This window comes from Neopsephotus bourkii, unplaced genomic scaffold (genome assembly GCF_033783945.1).
Source record: "Neopsephotus bourkii isolate Nb327-2 ecotype Australia unplaced genomic scaffold, CSIRO-AGI_Nbou_v1 NB_1542, whole genome shotgun sequence".
Taxonomy (NCBI): Eukaryota; Metazoa; Chordata; class Aves; order Psittaciformes; family Psittacidae; genus Neopsephotus; species Neopsephotus bourkii.
The window spans coordinates 5105857-5129578 of NW_026902018.1; the positions used below are offsets into that span (position 1 = coordinate 5105857).

At 41.2% G+C, this 23722-nt stretch overlaps 1 protein-coding gene across 5 annotated transcripts in view; it reads right to left on the bottom strand.

The window, feature by feature from the left end:
• Positions 1-23722, bottom strand: part of CABIN1 (calcineurin binding protein 1) — a 107917-nt gene that overhangs the window by 38700 nt on the left and 45495 nt on the right. For all 5 annotated transcript variants that reach the window (XM_061370723.1, XM_061370721.1, XM_061370722.1 and 2 more), the window contains one exon: positions 22115-22228. In XM_061370723.1, coding sequence (XP_061226707.1) covers positions 22115-22228 — 114 coding nt within the window. The remainder of the gene's footprint in view (positions 1-22114; positions 22229-23722) is intronic.

A 23722-nucleotide genomic window follows, 5' to 3' on the forward strand; every position in this document is an offset into this window, starting at 1 on the left:
GTGCAAAACACAACACCCCTTTGATGATTAGGACTGCTCCCTGCACTACATTTCCAGGTTAACACCAACAGCACCAGCGGAGTACCCTTCCCCTGAGCACTCTAAGAAACAATCCTCAGATTTCCTCTTGACTAGCTCCCCATTTCTCCACTCTGTGAGTCTGGGGTGCCAGAGCAGAGATGGATTTGAAGATACAGCTGTGGGACAAATGCCAACCAGCGAGTCTGCAAGGCGGTTCTGGTTTCTGTCAGTGGCATACCAAGGCTGAGCCCCACTACTCATTCCTAAAGGAGGTGCTGCAGAACCACAAAGAGAACTGGGGCTAACACAGCTGGGAGAATCCATTGGTTGCCAGAGAAGGGCAAGTTTCAGGACAGACAGGTTTTTCTTACCTAGTCCCCTACACTTGTGTCACTAGAGTGACTGTCCCCATCTCCGCAGGGGTTACAAATTAAACAGCTAGTAGCGTACAAAGAGGCATTTTACCCAGTATTAGATTCTATTTGGTGGAGGGAGGATTAATTCAATCTTATTTCAATAAAATAAAAAACTACTTCAAAATACCGAACTACCAGCTATCATCTCTACCTACATCTGGTAATATGCAAAACCAGTCAACCTGGCACACCGTATTACTAATGGTATCCTGACAACACTCCTGCCTTAAAACAATACAAGAGTAGCAAAGCGTAACAAACCCTGGGTATGAAGAAGAGAGATTAGAGATAGCTGGCAATCTAATGCAGGGGCAGAAGAGTTAAAGTCTGGAGATAAATGTCTCACTCTCCAAAGGGTAGCTTTTCCACTCCTCTGGGAATAACAACGGGACAATGCTTCAATGGAGAAGTTAAACATAAGACAGATGTTAAAAAGGATGTGGAAAATGATACAACCTGTGGAATGTCCAAATGGGCAGCTGCTGCAAGAAAGAGATGACAGCTTTCTCACAAGAACATCAGCTAAATTTCAAGTTGGATGGGTAAGTGCAGCAAAGGAAAAATGCCAAATCCTATCTACCTGCCTCACAGGAACCTAAAGCTGTCTATCTCCAAACAGCTTATGCTGATTCACCTCCTTACCTAGTGCAGTAAATGATATTAGAAAGAAAAGGACAAGAACTCTGTAAGTTCTTGTGTGATAATTGTTGAGATTTAGCACATTGTTTACATAATTCCTTGCCTGGAGAGTCTTCATGCTGAAACACTGCAGTAAGGGTTTCCTCATACATGACAACTTCTACTATTTCAGTAGGCTTCAAGGATTTCACAGGATTTGAAGAAACATTTTCACATATTTAAATATGCAAGTTCCAGATGTAAATTACCGGTTACCCAGTACATACCCAACTGATTTTGAGTTCTTTAAACTAGGCTGTCAGAGTGCTAAAAAGTACTTTTACCAAAATACTCAATTTTTAATGCCAACAAAACCTGCTCTTTAATCCTACACCCCTTATTTTTCAGCAAACAAAATGCGGAACTGCCCACACCCGCCCCACAGCTGACATCCAGCTTCCCTGCACTGACGGCATGGAGTGTCTTTCATCTTTCAGACTCTCTTTTACATAATGACACCCACACTAAAACATCAAGATGAGAAGCTATAAAATCCCAGTGTTTGCAAAATACTTCAGCATACTCATATAATGCTTTGAAAAAGTAACATCATCCACCTGTGTGTTTTACAAATATATCACCAGGTTTGACTCAAAATCTCAGAAAATACCAAAAGCTGGAGGGTCTCAGGTTGGATCAGTAATGCAGAGGAAAACGCTATCTTTGAGCCTGAAGGAACATAAATAAAAAAGGTCCAGAAAACACTTGCTACTAACATCCATCACAGCTTTGAAAAGAGAAAACCTTCTAAATCAGTCTCACATGGGAGCTCCCAAAATGCAGTCCAGTGATGATCTTTAAAACTACTTGGGAAGAGCCTTCAGCTTAATTTCATCTTCATATAAAATTACCTAGAAATACTGTCCTTATGATTCCTCTTGGCTAAGATGCATCCCTCAGATACGTGAGTTTCTCTTATCTCAGAGCACTGTGAGTGATCATGCAGCCACATCATTTAACTTTGAGGGCACACAAAAGGACTTCTCAAGAGTACATTTTTCCTCAGCAACCTGTTAGGCACAGCATCTCAACTGACCTGGTAAGTATGAAAAAGTAAGCAGGTTCAAGATAATGCCACAAGAAAACCCCAACAATTTTGAGTACTGTTCATACTGCAACTTGGTAAGAAGAGACCCATATTGTCATTAGGAAGTGACGTATCAATATGCGGTTGTACCAACCAGCTCTGGTTGGGTATTAGCAAAGTTACATCAAATTCTCGTTGGAGCTGTTAGACCTCAGACTCATGTTTAGTAGCTTATGAGCCACAACCTTCAAAATATACATAGGCAGGCGATTTTGCAGCTTATTTAGGAACCTATTATAGAAAAAGTTAGTAAATTCCATTAAATAGATGGTGAAGTTATTTACAAAAATTAGGAGAGCTGCATATCCAGATGTAATGAAGAACTGTCAGCATTTTTTAATAGCATGAATTTAAACAAGTACTACCAAGAGAAAATATGAAGTGCCATACATACTCAACTGTTCACTGTTAGCCATCAAATCCCAAAAGCCTCTTGCAAAGCAACAAGAATGGCACATATTCTATCACTGGCTGGTATTTCGGTGCATGCACACAATCTGGAAGCACAGTGAATTACCTGCATCTTTCATCAATGCTGGGAAGAACAAAAGCAACAGAGAACTGAACAAAAATTTAAACTCCTCTAGTGTCCTGACAGAGGTAAAATGACAGCAGGAGCCAGTGGAAAAGCCTTTTATTCTTGAGTCAGAAACCCATAAGATCTGACTAGGGTTCCCTATCCCCTTTTCTTAATGCCAGCTTTATAAAGACATGTGTTTGCAAGTGTATGATTTAGTTCCTATCTGAAGGTCACAGTTCTATCTGAGGGCTCATACTGGCTTAGGAATGACAGAAATACACATCCTGGATTTCAAACTGCTTGTCAGCTGAAGTTGAGGGCAGGAAACACCTTATTTAAAAGAGGTAGCAAGAAACAAATATTAGCAGTTATTGACCAGAAAAAGACATATGCAGCAGTAAAAAGGAGTCAAGCCATGGAGAAGACATACTCATCTCAACTAAAGCTCTGCGTGAGTTTGCACATTTCATCCTCACCAATTAAGATCCTCAAATTAAGTCATTAGGAGCTGACAGATAACTCATTTCATTCTCTCTTCTCCCCCCACTACAGCAGCAGCATCCATAGAACACTTCCCTCCTCTGTCCAGCAAGTGGAGGCCCTGAATGAATCCTGACTGCTATAAAAGGCAAAAAAATCTCTTACTGTTACACACCCATGGCTAACCTCAGAATATCTTTTCGCCTCTGATACAGGAATTCCTGCACAAAAAAGTATGTCATTAACTTTGTTATTCAAGTATTTTACCTTGCAGGGGGAGTTAACACCTAATGCTGTCTTGCTGTCAGACACTCCCCGGGCTTCCTCAGCAATACAGGGCTTAAAACCAATAAACAAAAGTAGTTCTTTATCCAATTATAAGAGCTAGTGGAAATGTCTAATTCCAGCCAACATTCAGGCAGCAGCCTGCCTAGCGCCCCAACTAAAGTTGGCTGATCTTTGCTAACACCAGAGGAACAAGACTTTGCAGAGAAGCTGTAATTCAATTACCCTATTTACAGTAATGTAAATCACAGTATACACAGGGGATCTTCAATATTCAACCAGCAGCAAGACTACAACAGCTTAATCTAGCACAAGGCATGGCAGTGACTCATTGAGCTAAGCAGAAGACAGGGTACAGCCTGCTGGTGTTTGATTTCAGGGATATTGAGAGATAGGAATTATTTGTTTGAGAACAACCAGAGTAATTAGCGAGGGGGAGGAGCAGAGAGGAAGGCCCCAACATTTAGAGTATTTCAGACTCCAGTTAAGAACGCTAAAACCACACAGAAGCCCTATTATTGAAAACAAGCAGAACAGTATCTGGGTATTCAAGATGTCAACCTAAATATGCTCCAATAAAAAAAGCCACATCTTGCAGCTCTCTGGGCAATAAAAACCTCCACAGCATATGCTCTGATTCCTCGATGTGCTTCATGCAGAATACCCCCAGCACACAGCAAATCTGCCGCTGCACAAGTAAACACATGCTGCAGTAAATTAAAATACCAGAAACACGAAGCTGCCACAGCCAATGCTGCAAACAGCATGTGGCACTGCTTTATGCACACCACCAGAATTCACTGCAATTAAGACATACGTTCTAACGTTATAAACGTGTGAGCAGACAAAGCTGACTGGTTTTAACAAACTGCTAATTAAACTGGAATCCTCTTATCCTCCCTCTCTAGCTGAATGAAGCAGCAACTGCTACAGCATAGTAGCTCATGCAAAATAGATGCTGAACAACAGGCTTTGCTGTTAGGTCAGCGGTAAGAAGGGGAATCTCCAGCGTGAGCCCGGCTGTCGTAGGCAGAACGGCAAGAGTGCATACCAGAGATCACAGCTGGGTTGCTCTGTGACAGACATGGTTCTTACAGACCTACCGTCTCCTTTCTTCCCCTAGACATGAAAGCCTCCCCTTGCAAGCTTTAGGGATGAATTTAAAACGAGGTGCTAAATAATTCATCCCACTAAGGGGGTGGAGGAAGGAGACCGAGAAAACCCAAACAATACAGACCAAAGACAACAAAAATCCCTCACCCTTTCGTCCCCCCTTCCAAACTTCTCTCGACTCCTCCGTCTCCCATCGCTCTCAGGGTTTTCCTCCGCAGATCTGTTACAGCGTCTGAACCGCAGGCGAACCGAACTAACGAAACAACTATTTCCCAAGCACGACGGCAAATGTCACCAGAGCGCGCACACACAGCTCCTGCCTGCCGGCAATGGGAGGGGGGCGAGCCCTGCGGGCTGGCGGCCGCAGCGCCTCAGCCTGGCCCTGAGGAAGGGATTCCCCACGGCGGCACCAGCTGCTCGGGGAAGGGCTCTAATACCCGCGGGCAGGGGCGCAGGCACCCACACCGAGAACCGCCCTGCAGAGCGGGGAGCCCGGCAGCTGCCCGCGCTGCTGCCTGGGAGGAAGCAAACTTACTCCAGCACCGCGCCGCCCCCCCTTCACCGTCCCCCCGCCGCCAGCAGCGCCCCCCCCCGCCCCGCTCACCATTACCGGGGCGGTGCGATCGCTCCACCGGAGTTCCCCGGCGGCCCGCGGAGCCCGAGCGCCCGCCCCCGCGCCCCCACCTGACGGGCCCCGCGGGCTGCGCGCGCTTCCTGTGGTACCGGAGCGCGCACCGCGGGGTCCCGCATGGGTTTACCCGAATCTGGGTTTTTTTACCCCTCTTCTGTGCGCAGCCAGGGTGCGGGGGCCGCAGGGCCGGTGCTGTTTGCTCGCTCCCCCGGCGGAGGCCGGTCTTGTTTGACATCGGATGTTTGGTCCCGGTTAGTGCCGAGCCTGGCTCGGAGCCATCGCACTTAGGGCGAGTGAGTAAACAGCTGCTCCTGTCTGTCCGCAGGCATTAATAACAAACGGCTATCTGCTCCCACCTGCCTGCCCTGCCTTCCCAAAATACTGCCTGACCCAGCCTAACCCCGCTGCTGCCGCTCCATGGCCCTTCGCTTCGCCATCACACAAGTCGTGACCTATTTTTGCCGGTCCCCTCCTCTCCCCGCAGCCCGCCGGGATGCTCGGAACGTGATGAGGGGAGAGGCCGCGGCCTCTCTCCGCGGCTGCAGCCATGGCCGCTCGGTGCGCGGGGCCTGCGCCGCTCGCCCAGGCACCGCCGTGCATCCACCGCTGCTGCTGTGCCACCGGACACCCTTCACCGCACTCTCGACACTGCTCTCACAGCCTTTCCTTTTATTTATAGGGTCGTATTGTGCCCTCCCCAGAGTGTTTCACCGAGCTCCAGCTCCTGCTATTGCATGTCTATCACCAGAGTCCTTTGCAACCACTTTCATTCCATCTTTCTCCCTTTCTCAAACTGTTTGAAGGTGAAAACAAAGGCCTATCTTCATCCTTTCCCCTCATACTTTCCTCTCCATACTTCCCATTTCAGTCAGTCCCAACAAGAAAAGACCCAAACTGTGTGCTAGTCCACTGCCAGCCTCAGTCCATCTAAGACTGGATATAAGGAAGAAATTCTTTACTATGAGGGTGGTGAGGCACTGGAATGGGTTGCCCAGGGAGGTTGTGAATGCTCCATCCCTGGCAGTGTTCAAGGCCAGGTTGGACAGAGTCTTGGGTGACATGGTTTAGTGTGAGGTGTCCCTGCCCATGGCAGGGGGGTTGGAACGGGATGATCTCAAGGTCCTTTCCAACTCTTAACTATGATTCTGTGATTCTATGATTCTAATGCTGCCTTGCAAACTGATTGGTCTTTCTCAACCTAATCACAGCACAGCTAAACTCATCTTCTTTTCCCAGCCACTCATTTGGGCTCTCTGCTCCTGATTTACCTTCACACAACAGTTTAAACATTTACATGTTCCTTTACTTGTTCCTTTCTCTCAGCTTTGCAAGCAGGGCAGTTGCTTTGACTTCCTTCCCCCTTGCCTGTCCAAACATTGCAGGGGGTTGTTCTGTTTGGGTTCTTTTTTCCTCCTCCCATCTGCTAGGATTATTCTGAAGTGCTCAAAATCTATCCTGTTTACTGACACCTCAGGTTTAATAGCCTGCTCCACAACTGCGACAGTCCCTACACGCTAATGCAGAAGTCAGCACCTGAGGTCATCTTTCTTTCCAATTATTTTAGCCACTTTTTACCCATTTCTTAATTTGTGGATGTTCCTCTTTCCTAAACACATCAATTCTAGGCTTCTGACACTGAAAGCTCCATATACCTCGGCCCTTCCCACTTACTTGCATACTTTATATATATACATTTATGTTTAACAGCATCTTGAAAAAAAGGCTGAAGAATAATTTAGCTCTCCTAGTTATCTGTTACAACATTAATTAATCAACAGTACCCTGTGTCTCTCCACTTAAACTGTAAGAGTAAGTTTTTTGTTTTAAAGCTAAGACTTCACTGTGGGCATTACCACTCTTTAACCCACGTCTTCATCACCCCTTACATCTTACTACCAAAAGCAGCACTAACCCATTCTATACAGATTAACAATGCAGTTTGGGCACTACCACTTCAAAAATCCATTAACCTTTACTCTTTTGACTGTATAACATGGATTTATGTTTTAAATACAGAACTGAAATGAATACTTCCTATGTTCATGCAAATAGGGTCCTTCTTGACCTGTCCTTATTCATTCACTTAGTCCCTGTTAACAGTCAAGCTCTTATTTCCTCTATTGCACTGGGGTTTTCTTCCTATGCACTGTCATTTATTTATGCAAATTAAGTAGCTGTTGTCCCTGGATTAAATACATGGTGAAATGTCTGAAGTTAATAGCCCAAGGACTGGGTGTTCATTAGATTGGCAATTACGTCATAGAAAAGTTCTGCACAATTAAACACCTTTAAGCCATAAGCATGGCAATGTAAGGATTTTGTTTTCTAATTAATACCTTTTAGATGCTGCAGTCATGGTACCATAAAAGCCAGCAAGAACAGAGACAACTTTAAATGATAATGAAAGGTAAACAATAATTATAATAATACTTAGTTACTAGATTTCAAACTGCTTTCCAAACAAGCAGACTTTTAAAACATCACCAATTGGAATATTTAATACATGTCTGATTCATTGTTGCTTTTGTATAGAAACATTATTTGGCAACGGTCCATTACCAACTTAAATTAAGGAAAAAAATTTGTCTCTTTAGAGTTTAAAAGGATATGTTTTTCTCCACAGATTATCTTTGATTTTAGCCAATTCCAAAGGTTTCTTATTAGTTCTTGTCTCTACTCAGTTGTCTGAACCATCACAAGCAGAATGCATTTTGCAGTATTTGCACATGCAGGTGTTCGTAACTTATGGTGCTACTGAGCAAAAGAATTCCAATCAGGTTACCTAAGGTAAAAAATAGGCTCCCAGAGAAGTGTACGTCACATCCCCTGGACCTGTGGGAACCAGACACAGATTATGGGGCTTCCACATTCTGGATATGGGAGATGCATTATAAAGACACTCAAAATTCAGTCAGGTTGGAGCAAAAAGTGGATAAAACCATGTACTCGGTGATCACAGAAAGGGAGCAAATGTGCTCATGTCAGAAGTAACCTCAAGTTACTCACATGCACCCATACGCACACTTTTAAGACACACCTCTGGTTTACCCAGCCATAATCCCACTGTCCCTGCCTCAGGCTTGCTGGTGAAATGCCTGCTGCAGAGGATGGCTGGCACCATTACACCTGTATTCAAACATAATGCTATGTAATAGCAAAAGCCTTTTCATTAAGTATTTTTACACAGGGCAGTATTTGGGACACTGTTCAAGTCTTCTGGCTGATTAGGGATAAAAGATGATACAGTATTTTCTTAGCTTATTAGTTGAAGACACTGCAAATGAAGTCTTTAGCTAACATCTGCTGCTTTTTTAAGTTTAATTTAGGTGATACAGGAACAAAACTATGCGACTTTATGCATTTTGGCAAGAAAGGATGGATGGGAAAAAGAGTGACAGAACAATTACAGGGAACTTGAAATATGCCCAGAGTCAACAAGATGACCTAACATTAATCCCTTTAAAAATAAATACTGGTAATGAATAGTTTCAGTTCAGCATACCATCTCTGAGAAAGAACAACTATTCTAGATGCAACTGTTAATCCTCAAAGACCATGTCCTATACTTCTTTTTCAGTTATTTATAATGGGAAAAGAGGAGGGCAAAGCAGAATTCCAGACCATTAAAAAGGAGCAAGTCTGTATTTCACCCCATGTTTCTTTAAGAGTTACATTTCTTCAAATTCCTCCACCCCCCCAATCTTTTATATCTTTACATCATTAACAACCAGAGAAAGTTTGAGGAATGTCTCGGCCAGAATCACCTATGGGATGTGAGCTCTAGCACCCACCCGCTCTCCAGTGCCACAATAAACACCAGGAGTCAGATGGAAGTGAATTTACACTTTTAAGCATTTTTAACTTTTACACACTGGGATTTCTCAATGAAATGTTCCAGGGTGAATAATGAACATTCAGAAAGATTCCAGACCTCTCTGCCCTGTCCAGATAAGGGTGCAGCTTTCCTTGCAAACACAGCATATAAGTTTGTTAATGTCAATGTATTTGAAATTCTGTTCCATTTTCAAATGATTTTCTTCAGAGGATATGCACTATAAATCCTAGCATGAACTTGATTTCCACTTAGGAAGAGGAGATTTCATCTTTTGTTTTTAAGGAAGTAGGACATTGTTTTCACTTGTAGGTGCCTTTTTTTTCTCTTCCCCTTATAGAGATAAGAGTCATCCCAAGTTTCCAGTGCAATGGAAGTCTTACAGGAACTAGAAAGTATTCTTCCTTCAGCAGCAGCATTTGCTTCCTTTAACTCAGATATTTTTAATCTTCTTGCAAATAGGCAGATAACAATAGCTACCAGATTGGAATATTTGCCTAGAAAACCCAGCCTAATCCCGAGTAGCAAATTTTGTGGTCTTTTGTTTTTCAGGCAACTACAGCAAGGAAGTCACTAATGCTGAGCAGCAGAACTGGCTGCTACCAGTGACCAAACCCAGCAACATACCCACACTTAAGTTAAACCCACACTGTGGTCAGTAGGTAACCCAGGTTAAGGAGAGCAAAGAGGAGGGAGGAGAGAAAAATATATTTCACAGTTCATGTATTTACCCATTTTATTGTCCAGATGCTATCCTGGCTATATACAAGTTTGTGTTTCTTGTTTATAAAGAGGTAATTTTATTCCTTCTGAATTTCAAAGAGAAACATAAAGAAGCAAGCATCAAATCTGGACCTTCAGAGGACTCGAACCTTTTCAAAACCTGTCACTCTTCAATATCCACCGCATAAGGGTAATTCAGTCCCTTCTGACAATTACTGTTTTGCTTGCAAACCACAACTTTGATTCTAAAAGAATATTTTAACCAATTAAATATAATTTTACATTAGAGAAACTTACTTCTCTTAAGAACAGAAGTTTCTACGGATAAAGCTATTACCTGGGGAATTTCATATGGAACATATGCTGTCCTTGTCTAGAGACAAACAAATGTAAAATAATGCCTAATTATTTGTCCTCACAGTACATGTGAACTGCTGTTCTTTAAAGGGCAAATGGAAAGAGTAAATGCAAATGGAAAAATAGGAGAGGAATATGTCAAAAGGTAGCAATAGGAATACAAGAAACTGAAAGGAGATTTGGAACAGAAATCTGTGGTATATCATCTTGCTGTCTTCCCCTTGCTGCCCACATACTTAAAAGACATCAGATTCAGACTCATCTCCTGGTGGGCCTTTCATTTTGTCAGCTTCAGTCTGCTACTGGAGACAGCTCTCAGACAGAAGTTTTCAGGAAGAAAGACACTTTGCTTTGCTTTACCTTATTGATTTGAGAACATACAGAGGCAGGAAATTTTATTCTGGCTCAATTATTCAGAAAAAGCAAGCAGGGACTTGTCAGATTTTAAAGGGAGAAAAGTGACATATTGAAAAGACAGTGACAACATAACCCACAAAATAGGCCTACATGTGAATGGTTTACCTGCCTACGTTGTCACAGTAATGCCGTGCCCAGAATACACCGTCTACAGTTTCTAGCAACAGTTTCAGAAAGAGAGCAATACTCTCTGCAGTACTGATTTACAGAAAGGGAACCCCCCTTTCTGCTTAAAATTATTCTTGCCTTTTCTCCCACACTTTGTCAGCAGGGTCACATTGACTGAATGGCTAAATCCTAAGCTGAGAACTCTCTGGGCATGAAATGTGTAAAGCAGTTAAGTCCTGTCTGTCTCCTCTTTTTTTCCCACCCCCTAATTCAAATCTTGTGCTTCCCAAGTGCCTCATCCAGGTACTGACAATCTCCAAAGCAATTCAGGACTGGATTGCGTAAAAATCTTCTGTTGAAATTCAGTAAGCAACCTAGCAATGCTGAGAACCCAAGCACGTTTCCTCATCGAGAGCCATTAGACTTCCTTCAGTTCAAAAACACTCACTGCACAGTCCCTCGTCAGTCAAGTACAGCAAACGCAACTTGAAGCTAATTTCCACTCTTTGTGATTGGAAATAGCTGCAACTGGACTCAGAAGTATTATTTCATTCTTTTTAGCTTCTACACTTCTACAGGACATTTGAACGAGCTAACAAGACACTTGAAGAAAGTGCATTAGTATCAAACTGTGCAGCAATCTTCTCACCAATACCTTGGGTTTGGACTTCAGTCACAGGAGCAGGACTAAGTCCTCTAGCCAGTTAGCCACTGTTGAAGATTACATTTATTTTCAATTAAGATTAATTTTATTGTCTAACATATTTTAAAGTAATAGATCTTTCATCTTTATCCTGCCTTAAAAAGGCTTTGTTCAATATTTAACTGTTCTTTATCCTAAAATACACATAAACACACACACATGCACACACAAAGAGTAAAACTGAAGAAGTCCTTTTACTGTTGCTCGTGTTTTATCCCTGCCAGACAAGAATTTACTGCCTGCAGATCCCATTTTACTGCTGACAAAGCATTCAGGACTCATTTTGCTGTGTGTTGTTCCCTGCCCCCTCTGGAGAAAACTGTATTTCCTTTCTGGGATACATATGTGGATCCATTGTACTGAAAGGACTGAAGACCAGTTACGAGATGGTGAACATTTTCTTGTTTCAGAAAAATACTTCTGCTTTTTTGTTCATTGCAAAGAAAATTACAAGGAAAATATCCTGACATAAATCTGTCAGTAATACCTTCAGTACGGACCTGTCAGATTAAGGGCAAACAGCCAGATGTTTTTCTTTGGACCCCGCTGGAACAACTACTTCATTATAGGCATGAAAACATCACCTTTATGTGCCACCAAACAACTGTTAAAGATTAAGTTTATCCCATTGTCAGTATTTCAGCTTACAAAATAAGTGGAATGTGCATTTTAACACACTCCTATTAGGAATATTTCCTCTTGCACTACAAAGAAAATGCTTTTGAAATGATCGCACTGCATTCAAATGGAAAGTCCCACCTCCATTATAGAACTAAACTGGTCTGTAACCCCTACTTTTTCAAATCTCATTTATGATTCTATTAATGTTTTTCAACCCTGAATATGCCATTAGCTGTGACACACACATAGATTATAAGCATAAAATATGTGCTTTGTATTAAGCAGATCAGTCATGATAGAAGACAGTGTTAAAGTGTCATAGAATTTGGGATGGCTACACACTTCTCCATGGATGAGCTACACAGACATAAAAGCCAGGCCTATCTTCAGGTTTGTCCAAATTTTTCCCACTGGAAATACTTCAGTCACTTTGGAGTCAGTATTTTGCAGTATATGTAAGGCCATTATATTAATGACTTACACTAGTTCCAGTCTGGTAAGCAGATCACAGTATAAATGCTGATACATTCTGAATACACACACAGGGAGCAGCTGAAGATTTAACTAGAAAATGACCTGGTAGCGTTTTAATTTCTGACTCTAATTTTATGTCAGCAAACCAGATAGCTGCCAAAATCAGTAATTCATTCTGAGTAACTCTTAGGAAGTGCTTCAAGTGAAAGGTCTGTGTTTTTTTTCTGATTTTGCTTCCTCTAACCTACAGAAAAATTAAACAACTTCATGTAAGCCAAATTTATAAAACTATTTATTGACAGGAGGTAAGGAAGCAAACTGGTGGAGATGAAGTTTAGGCAACTGAAATGAACAAAAGTCATAAAGCTCTTGAAGTTCTTCCCTCAAGCTCTAATAGGACTTTCCTTGTTGGATCACAGTCATACCTTTGAGTGTTCAGAGGAGCAAGCTAAAATACTGACCACTGTGGACTTCATTCCTGTTGCTCACCCACTCAATCATCTTTTTGTTTGGGTTTATGTCAGGAGACTGAGAAAGTCACCTTGCTTACATGGTCACCCCTGGCTGTTTCACATAGTAGCTATCACACAAACTCCAAAAGTATTCATATTTAAGCCAGGAAATCCTACCTCCTCCACAGGAGCCAAACAGTCTGGAACAATAATACTATACAATACTCAACATTTTTACTCCTCTAGCTTTAGGATTTTTGCCAAAGACGGAGTACTGTTACTCAGAGAACTCCTGCCTCAGTATCCTTATCTAAGCCCCACACAATGATGCTGCAGTCAGTTAGCAAACCATTAATCACACACTAGCTACTGCACAGCAACAGTTATGTTCTTACCTATCACCATCTGCCATCTTACCTTCTCCATCTTAACCTCTTTAATTTGGACAATTATATCTTGCTGTAGCCATTAAATTAAAAATATTTATCTGTAAATGCTATCCACTTGCACAGATGTACACACAGCCTCCTGTCACACTGCTCGCAGCCCACGTTCTTCTGGTTTCATTTTTACAGTAAGGCAATGTGTATCCACAAAAGATATTTCGATCCTTCTGCTGAGAACTGCAGTTCCAAGAATATTTCTCATGAAATACCCTGCTTTAATGAAGTTAATGTCACCATTTGTTTGCTCAGTTTTCTAAAAATCTATTCAGCTTTTTTAAAATCCCATTTAGATATATTTTTAAAGCAAAGAACCTGTTTAAAACTAACCCTATTAAGAGTCTCTTCTCTCTGTATCAGATACAGAGCTGGGAGGTGAAAAAAACCAAATAATGGATTTATTCATTACATGTTGGTAAAAGGACATCCATCACACATTATTCCAAAAAGTCTGCACCTTTCAAATACTGTTTAGAGTGGGTTAAACAGTTGCTGTTGACGTTTTAAGATCCAGCTTTAAAACTAACTGCTTTATGTCTTGTAACACACTACAAGCTCCATTACAATCTCTCTTCTACAAAGCCATATCTTCATTTCTTTCAGGGTCATTTGTTCCCTTGCTTACCTTTGTCTAGATATTAATGTACTCAGCAAAAGAAGAAACTTTTCCTAGGGAAACCAAATGGAAAAAAATAGCTGTTTAATAACCACTGGCACAAACGACAGGTCAAAACCCCATGCTTGTATCCCTAGGGATTTAGATTTACTGGCATCTTTACTAGCTGGGTCTTGGAAGCCTGCAGAGTTGGCCAGAAAGAACAGCGTGTATATATTGAGACAGAAAACTCTGTGAACGACGGACATTTTTCACTGATGAGTTCTGTTTTTCCAAGAGGATGGAGTGAAGAACTGTAAATAACATGTTGGGCAGAGGTTGAAAAGTTATCTAGCTTTTTATAGGCAACTTTAAGACTTCATTGCTTACTGGGTTTCTGGTCTTAATCCAATCACTATGAAAGTTTCACTTGCACAGTTAACTCCTTGCTTACCTTTGTTTTCAGAGCTGGCATTAAGGTTTCATAAGAGCAAGCAAGAGGGAATGACAGAACCAACTCCTTTGCAACTACTAAAAGCATTCTTCCAATTAAAACATTAGAAAATCTGGTCAGGAGGGGTATGAGTAGAATTACATTAACTTTACAAGTGAAAAAAAGAAAAGGATGCAAAGGAAAAAGCTACTGGCAAAAGAACAACTACCAAGGGAAAAGTCAAGGAAAAATAGTCATTAAATCTTAACTCTTATTGTGGGGGCAACTAGAATCAGTTTCCTGCTTTGCCTTCCCCCAGAGGAAGCCTTTCGCCATGGTAGACAATAAAAACAATGAAAATTAATCTGTTTGCTTGACTAAAATATATGGATTCTCAAAAAGCTACCTTTTCCACATCAAAAATGTCTGCCTGTTTCTAACACAGCCATGAGTATAACTAAATTTAATGGAGTCAAAGCAAACACTAATTCTCTTCCATACATGCACTTTTATAAAATTGATTTTTCAGTCATGGTTTGAGAGAAGGGCCAGGCTATCACCTCATTATGTATTTTAATGAATCAACTTAGTCAAAACTTAAGCATTCATTAAAAGAAAGTTTCTAGACTTGATGCAAAAATAACCTTGTATACATGAATTACATTTAATCAACGCAATTGTGCCTTCCTGAATCTGCAGGCAGGTGAGTTCCTCTATCCTGTGGCTCAATGGATATTCAACGATGGGTGCTGGGAGCACTGCACCTCTGACATGGTGTTATTCCACAGAAGACATAGTGAAGGGAAACTGAGAAAACTGACTAAGACCAAAAAGGAAGAAAAACAAGGAAGAGAGGATGGGAAGACACTGATTTGGTTTCACTCTCCAATCTTGCAAGCTTTGGCTTATACTGTAACCATGAAATAACTGCCATTTACACTGCTGACTCTATTTACAAATTAAGGCACTGGATTATACAATCATTTGACTCCTGCAGGGTTTTTTTATTTATTCCTCAGCAGCTTTCCACACAAGTATTTCTTCACCACAACAGAAATGGTTTTCTCACACAGATGAAGAACAATAGCTTTATAATGACATTATTCAGGAATGTGGGAAAAGTGACGAAATACTTGTTAAAATTACTAAGGAGACAGGCTAGGCAGGCAGCATGTTAACTCAAACAGATCTCCAATGCAGTACGTGTCTCCAGTGGAGCAAGGTCTCTGTTACCTCCTCTTAAGGAGAGGCACTGGATGACCCATACAACCCCAGCTGACAGAAGCACCTCTGCAGCAAAGGCTCCCTGCAGCATAGTGCCTCCTACCAGCACACCAGCACGCTGCTGACAGTCCTAGTTTCTAAATTGTCAAATAATTTCATAAAGTAGCTTGATCTTCCTAGCACAAGAATATGTAGCAGGGAGGTGTCTCTTCTTAAAATCTGCATACTTCACAGCCAGTAGAAAGCTGGCAATAAGAATCTGCACTTACTAAACAGCACTTTACAAAAGCTCACTCTTTCAGGGCCTATTTCTTGCACAGTGAAAAAAAACAGGTATTTCATGGCTAAAATACGGCCACCTCCTGAAAAGATTAAAGACAATTCTACTTTTTAAAGTAGATAGGGATTTACCTGGCCTCTAACCAGATGCCCCCGTTTACCATAAGCACAAAAAAGAAAAAAAGAAGCATAAAATATTAGGCTATTAACATGTGGTGTCATTATCCTATCATTTTGTTTTATGCAACTAGACAGAAGGTCAGTGTTAATGGTGGAGGTCACCTTTTCTAGATACTTTTTTGTATACCACCTATTAAATGGTACTAAGTCTGATAACTTGTTCCAAGTGTTACCTAGTTGCTGGAATCGAAAAGGTTTGGAGGGTTTTTTTGGTTGGTTTCCCCCCCCCCCTTTTGTTTTGTTTCTGTTGTGGTTTTGTTCTTTTTAATGATTCGTTTATGGCTTCTTTTTCCTTGTGGTTGCATAAAGATGGCATCCAAAACACTCCAAAGCAAGGAAGGCAAAACCGAATAACTAAATCCTTGTGATTTCTGATGTCACTAGTGATGAGTTTTTAATGGGTGTTTTTTTTAAACTTGAGTTAGCAACCTCTCACACTCATGTTCACATAAAGTGTGAGAAACACTAAAAAGACCAACTTCTTTTCAGAAAGTTGCAAACAGTCATGGGCAAGCTAAAACATAACCATTAATTCGCTGAGAGCCCCCATACATGATTAGACTCAAACCCTCACCATGCTGAGACACAATCTCAACTCACATGAATGCACAGTGACTTCTTTCGCTCTTCCCCCAGTCTGATTCAAATGGTACTATTTTTCTCAAAGGCTCATGTTCCACACAGCAGATGTCTGAGAGCTGGAAGCACACTTGCCAGCTGAAGAGACACACACCAACTATGAGCAGGAGAGTAACTGAGATCTATCACCAGGCAAGGGCAGGAAGCAAAGCAGAGCAGTAGAAGTCCTAGTTAAGTGATTTTAGTGTGCTTTGCCTGCAGTTTCAGGCTTTTCCTGTACACAGTAGGAAACAGCGACCCTGAAGCTTCAGTCAAGTTGCCACAATCAGCCTTGACGACCTGCCTTTGGCCTTGTGTGGTATTTGGGGATCCTCGGGTCAACATTAGCAGCAACCTCAGACTCAGCAGAACACATGTTCAGAACAGATTCAGACCACCCTGATGTACTCCCCTCTTTGCTTAGATGATAGATAGCCAGTTACTTCTAACAGAGATTAAATTCTGTGACAAATGTTTCATTTTCATTCAAGTCGTGGGAATCATTAATGCGGAGATCACACTTCAGGAGCTGGGTAAGAAACAAAAGAAGCCTGTACGAGATCAAAAGAGAATCACATGTATTCACTCAGTGCCATATTTCTGACAGTGACCCGTAATGTATGTCTAAGAGAAGGTATAAAAACAATTGAGGCATATAATGAAACTTCCTTGATATAACTGCCCAGTTTCCAGGAGAGCTGAGGCATGTTGTCATCTGTCCATGTCCCCCCCCATGTTATGGACTTCATACTAGCTTTTCTACATCTCAGAAAAGAGATGTATGGCTCTGGTTGTGAAGAATCCCAAAATAGAGTCAGTCCTTGAACCTCACTCCCCTTTTCAGAATCAACTCTCCTCTGTAAGACACAGACATAACTCTCAACCTGAACACAACTAGGGAAAGAACCTGCTACACAGGGAGAGTAACAGAGAAAGCACCCACTCATTATCACCATCTATAGCAGAAACCACCTCTGGAACCTTTCAGCACCAAACTTTATTCTTAAGCACTCTGCGTTCAGAACTTGCAGTTCTGCACAGCAGAGGTCTCCTGCCAGGCCCCAGTCACACCTGCTATGAACAATAGCAAATTCAAGTGAAATCACTGCTATCTCTCAGCTTCTGGCTGATGGTGGATGATGCTACCTTAATCTGCCCCTGCTTGCTCAGACCACAGAATGAAGAACCTCAGGAATACAGTGGAGAATAAACATACAGTGTTTCTTTTGGAATTAAAAATAGAACCATTATCCTTAACAGCTTGCAGCAAGACTTGCATGAATGTCTGCATTGTAGTATATTGTGTGCATGCACAGCTTTCATATGTGGGGAACAGTTACCAAAGATGGACATCAGAATCTTTATTACAGCAGATCATTATTGTCACAGATTATGTGCCAGGAAAGTACAAATACTGTGTATTAAACCATATGGAGAAGTTACTGGTACACTGAGCTCAACCATCAAAACACTTCTTCCACAATCACCACCCACAGACTGATGAATACCCATCATCTGTGCACAAAGTTTAACTTTGTTTTATTAATGGTGGCATGAAATCTGAATATATTAAAAAATGCCCTACTATATAAAGCAATGTTTTGGGACTTTTTTCCTCCTGGTGAATTAATTTCAAATTTAGTTACCATAGAAACTATCCTGAAACCAAAAAACCCAAAGTCTCAATATATATTTACACACACACATATGCACACACAGATGCAGGTAATGAATAGAAGAGCTGGAGTGTACCTGTACATGCAGGTTATAGAGAATTTTGTAACTGGGCAAACAAAAACCACTGGGTATTCATTTATGGGAACACAACTGAACTCTAAGTCCAACTGCAATAATTATTCATACAACGATTGTCATCACTAGGAGGGCCCTGAACAACCGAAACTTCTGCTCCTAGAAAATCAGGGCCTTTATTTTCTGACTGGGAAACAAACAGATAAAATAATCATAGAATGGTTGGGGTTGGAAGGGACCTTAAGATCATCTAGTTCCAACCCCCTGCCACAGGTAGGAACACCTCACACTAGACTGTGTCGCCCAAGGCTCTGTCCAACCTGGCCTTGAACACTGCCAGGGATGAAGTAAGCATTTTCTTTCTTAGAACTGAAAAAGGGAAGTTCCGGGCATCCTGACATTACTTTAGTATGTCAAATGAGAAGAAGTCAGGGTTAAGTGAAAATGCTTTTTTTGCTGCTCATTCTGAAAACAGTAAAAAATTAATCCAAACAGATTTCAGTTGCAGCTGAGTGACAGGTAACAAATTAGACAAGAGACCATGACACACAGATTCAGACCAGCAGTTCTGCAGTAAAATTTAACAGCAGACAGCTTTACCCAGGTTTATTTCTTTTCATGCAGTGCTGTCATAAACATTTCATAAATAATTCTACTAGGAGTATGCATGATTTATAAAATGTCTGGGAGGAGCAGGCTGGCACAGTCCCTACTTGCCTTTGAGCAGCAGCTTTCCCTCTTTGAGCAGCTTTCCCTCTTGCACCCTGTTGTACTTGTAAAATTGAGTCAGCTGTAATTTCAGTGACCCTGAATCTTCTGTACAAGAGATTAAAAACAAGTGCACTACTTGCTCCAGAAGAAAAAGGTATTTCAATAGTAGATTATCTACAGAAAGCCACTTAGACATGCATTTAACTCTTTTGTACCATGAATGCTAAAAAGTTCTAAAAAATAAACCCAAATGCATTCTACGGAGCTAAATATATGCTTCAAGCAAAGTGTTTCTGTTGAAAATAACCCTGGAGGGCATAATCATACAAAATCTTAAGGTTGGCCATTTAATTTCTAAGATTAGATGCAACTACTTACTTTCACAGAGCTCTACAATTTCTGTTTTATCACCTGTCAAGACACTAGCAGGGACATCGCATACACATGTAACACCACCTGTATGCAGTGGATGACAACAACTCTGTATCTGAGTGCTGACTCATATGGTGCAGTACATTTGCTCACCCACTGCCTGCCTAGGAGCTTTGCATGAGACCAAACTAGTTGAGGTTTAACCCAGACAAAGTCAACACAGTGTTAAGATATTTTTCTCTCAAGTTGCTCACAGATTTAGGTTTGCCCAATTCTGGAATCTCAGATGACATTAACAGCTTTCTTTTCCAAGGGCACTTGCAGCCCTTTCTCTTGGATCTGGATTTTCTCACTGTGCTTTGTCTGTGTCATCTGCACTGGATTACTGCCACATGTTCCACACAGGGTTGTGTTTGAAGAGCATTTTGAAAATACAGCTGAGTAAAAAATGAGACGACCAAAATATTTTGTCATGCTAAACCCATAATGTACACTGTACTTTTTAACAAGAAGACTAACCTACACGCATACAGGAGTAAGTTAAGATGCTACACTGATTCACAAAGGCCTCAACAAGTTGTTTTGCTGTCTGAGGCACTCCATGTGCTGGTTATACTATCACCATAGGTGAGGCACACTAGACTCGAGTCCCCAGACTGCAATTTCTAAAGCCTGGAAGCAGCAATCTACAAGGAGCACTCCTGACTAACATTATCTTCATCTGTTGGCAGACCCAAGTTCAAGCTGAGAACATCATTTTCACACATCTTCTCTCTTTTCTAACTGTATTATCAATATACTGCACTGGGCTACCATATAGATTTTCTTGAAGGTTATCTTTTATTTCAGAATGTACTTATTTTTATAATAATATTAAACAATGGGAATTAAATTCTTGTTGATTTAGAAAACAGAACTATTATACAGCTGTCTAGTACCTCTACCAGCACTTTTCATCCTTCAGAGTATAAAAAGATCAATATGTAGAATAAGTAATGATTGTTTGTTGAAATAATGCTAGAAACATCCATGTAGGGATACAATGGAATCTATCTTTAAATTAAATTATTTAACATTAGCATTCAAAACCCAGACATAATTTATTTCAACCAGTGATCTCTCCCTGGGAATTCACATTTTCAAGTAGAAACACTCCCTTATATTCACAGCTCAATTTCCTACTGCTCATCTTCCTCATACATGAAAACCCAAGATACTTGTAATTTAACCCTGCAATGGTGAACAAGCCAGGCTTGATCACGCAAACTTCACACCTGACTCAAGCATGTTGAGTAATTTCATTAACTTCCACACGAATACTTGTGTTATCTGGATCTGAGCCAAAGTATTCACCCGATGGATGAGTTTATCACACTGCAGGACCCTTAAAGGGATAGCAGGCACATACTGCAGGGAAATAACCACAACAAAGCCATGTAGTCATCAATCAGGTCCCAGCTGTTTAGTCTATACCTTATCAGGCTGGCAGTATTTGTTAATCACAGATTCTACCCAGAAAGATGGAATGATATAGAAGCTCCTTTTGCAAACTGATCCATGATACAATTTGAACCACTGTCAGTATTCCTTAGTTGTTCAACCCATTGAGGGATTATAATCAGAGAAGAGCACTTACCTTATATTGAATGGAAGTTTCCACAGAAGTGCTAATTAACACAATATACAGAGATAATGAAGATCGATGTCAACAGATATAAAATGGAAATAAATGTCACAATTAAAATGTTAAATCAGAATCACTGGATGAGAAAGCAGACACATAAAATTCTCTCACTGCAAATCATAGGCAGCCATGTAACAGATACATCGTCCAGAAAGACAGAATATCTACAGGTTCTCGCCACGCATCACAAGCTACAGAGTCCTATCTATCCTAAAGAACAGAAGGGCACAAAACCTACGACATACCACAAAAAAGCCAGGGATACTGAGGATAGCAGCAATGTGTTAAATGGCAACCACAGTAGGGAATCTGATAGACAAATGTTCACGTAAATCTGAGAAGTATTGTGTCGCATGTCACTGAGAGGCAGAGACACCCCTGTGGACGAGAAGGTATCGGAGACACAGAGACAGTCTATACGACAGTCCTGCTACCACACTCAATGTGTGGTAGGGGGACTCGAAAATACTCTTTCTGCCGAGCCACACTACAAAAGCTTAACACAAGAAAGCTCCTTCCAACCCCCGAGGTTTCTTAGAGCAACAAGCACTATTTTTTGACGTGAGAAGTGCAAGTCTAGTTGAGAATCAGTAAACAGGAGGATAATTAAGATGAATGGAATTAGAATTTTTATAGACGGCTCAACCATCAAGTGCATGGTAAATGATGCATAACTCAAGCTCATCAGAAATAATCCTTCTAATGTGGTTCCCTTCAAGAGAGGAAAATCACAGTAAATCTCTCTATGATACAATTCTGCCTTTTCTTTAGCCTCTCATGGCTTGTTTAATGCTCCTTTGCTGAATTTCACATTACTGCTTCTTTGCAAACCTTCCAAATGAGAAGCAGGTGTTAAAATGATGGCTGAGAAAGTAGGGGTATGTTTATCAGCTCTGTAAACTTACATTGAAGAAATTTGTCTTGTTCCTCTCGCAGAAGAGGCCCTGTGCAGGCATGTGCTTCAGCTGCTGCCAGGGGACGCCACTGCCCAGCAGCACATCGCGGGCCCACTGCAGGTTCTGTGGACAAAGAGGGGCAGGTGAGTTGCAGGCAGAGGACAGAAATGCCACCAGAGGTAGAATTTCAAAGCACTCACTTGCTTTTATTCATTAAAGCATTGTCATTTCTCATTTTCCACATAGTTCCTGTTACAACAGTATTTGTGGAGGCATGTGATTTGGAGAAGACCTCCCTCAGCAGACAGAAGCCAGCTTGCTTCTCGTAGCAAGCATCCAGAGTGATCAGCCCCAGCACACTAGTCAGTTCCCTACAGCTGCTGAATCCAGCCTCATACCATCAAGTTCTGTTTTCTTGCCGTGTTTTTAACCTGTCTCCATTTCATTGAGATCCACCCTCCAGCTCCTATCACCTATCGAAACATGAACTATAGGTATATTTAAAACACCTTAATTTTTTTTTTTTTTTTGGTAAAAGCTGAATTTTAATGCTCAGTATAAAGTGACTTACACATAAAAGTATAAAGTTTCTCAGTAAACAGTGGAACTTTCTGTCCTGGGTATTCTGCAGCCTTCCTCCACAGACCAGGCCCCCAGGAAAACAAGCCCCTTGTTTTCCTACACACACCCTCTAGAAGATGCTCCTCAGCTCTTCCCTAGGGCTAACGACCTCCAAAGCATTAGTCCAGGCCTAACAGAAGAGCTTTAGGCTTAAACTGCGGTCTTTTAGTGGGGTGGAGAATTCAAGCCTTTTACCCCCACCAGCCATTGCCCTCCATGTAATTCCACTTAACCTCTCTGGAAAATTCCATGCCTGACATCAAATTTGGTTAATACTGCTTAGCGAGTTAACAAGAATGTATCAATAGGAGACTAAATGACAGAAGCACTACGCCTCTAAGAGTTCAATAGATGAAGATCTCTTGTGTAGTTGAGAACTAGGGACAGCTGTTGGCTCCAGGCAAAACATTAGTAACAGATGGGACAATTATTAATTGTAAGGTTTCACTGATGGAAGTTTTGCTTAAAGTAATGTCTTATTTCAGTACTAGAAATTAGCATTCAAGTCGCATTAGACTGGCTTTTTTAGAGACAACTTCAGTACAGAGCAGATAAAGAAGAGGAAGATGTGTGGTTCACAGAAACAAAGGAAAATGTTGAATCCTGATTTGTGTTCTGTGGGCTGGAAATACACTTTTGTGAATCATAAATTCGATTAAATCACATCCACCAAAGTATATTCCAGTTAGAAGTTTTCCTTTTTTTTTTTTTTAATCTGGGATGTGGTTATTATTAAAGTTTTTATCCTGTCTTCCAGATTATTTTCCTTGCAAGGCTTTCATGAAACAGTAAAACCCCTGCTCAATCGTAAGTGCTTTTGTCCTAATGACAGTAATCATGCAGACATCTCCAATGTCTTACCAGAACTGGAGCATCCCCTCCAGCAAAATGCTGATTATGGATTTACGTGCAAGAGGGCTGAACACTGGAAATCCTAACCAGATATTTATGGGTGTCAAAAATCCTTCATTCAGAGAGCTGATATAGGTACTTAAT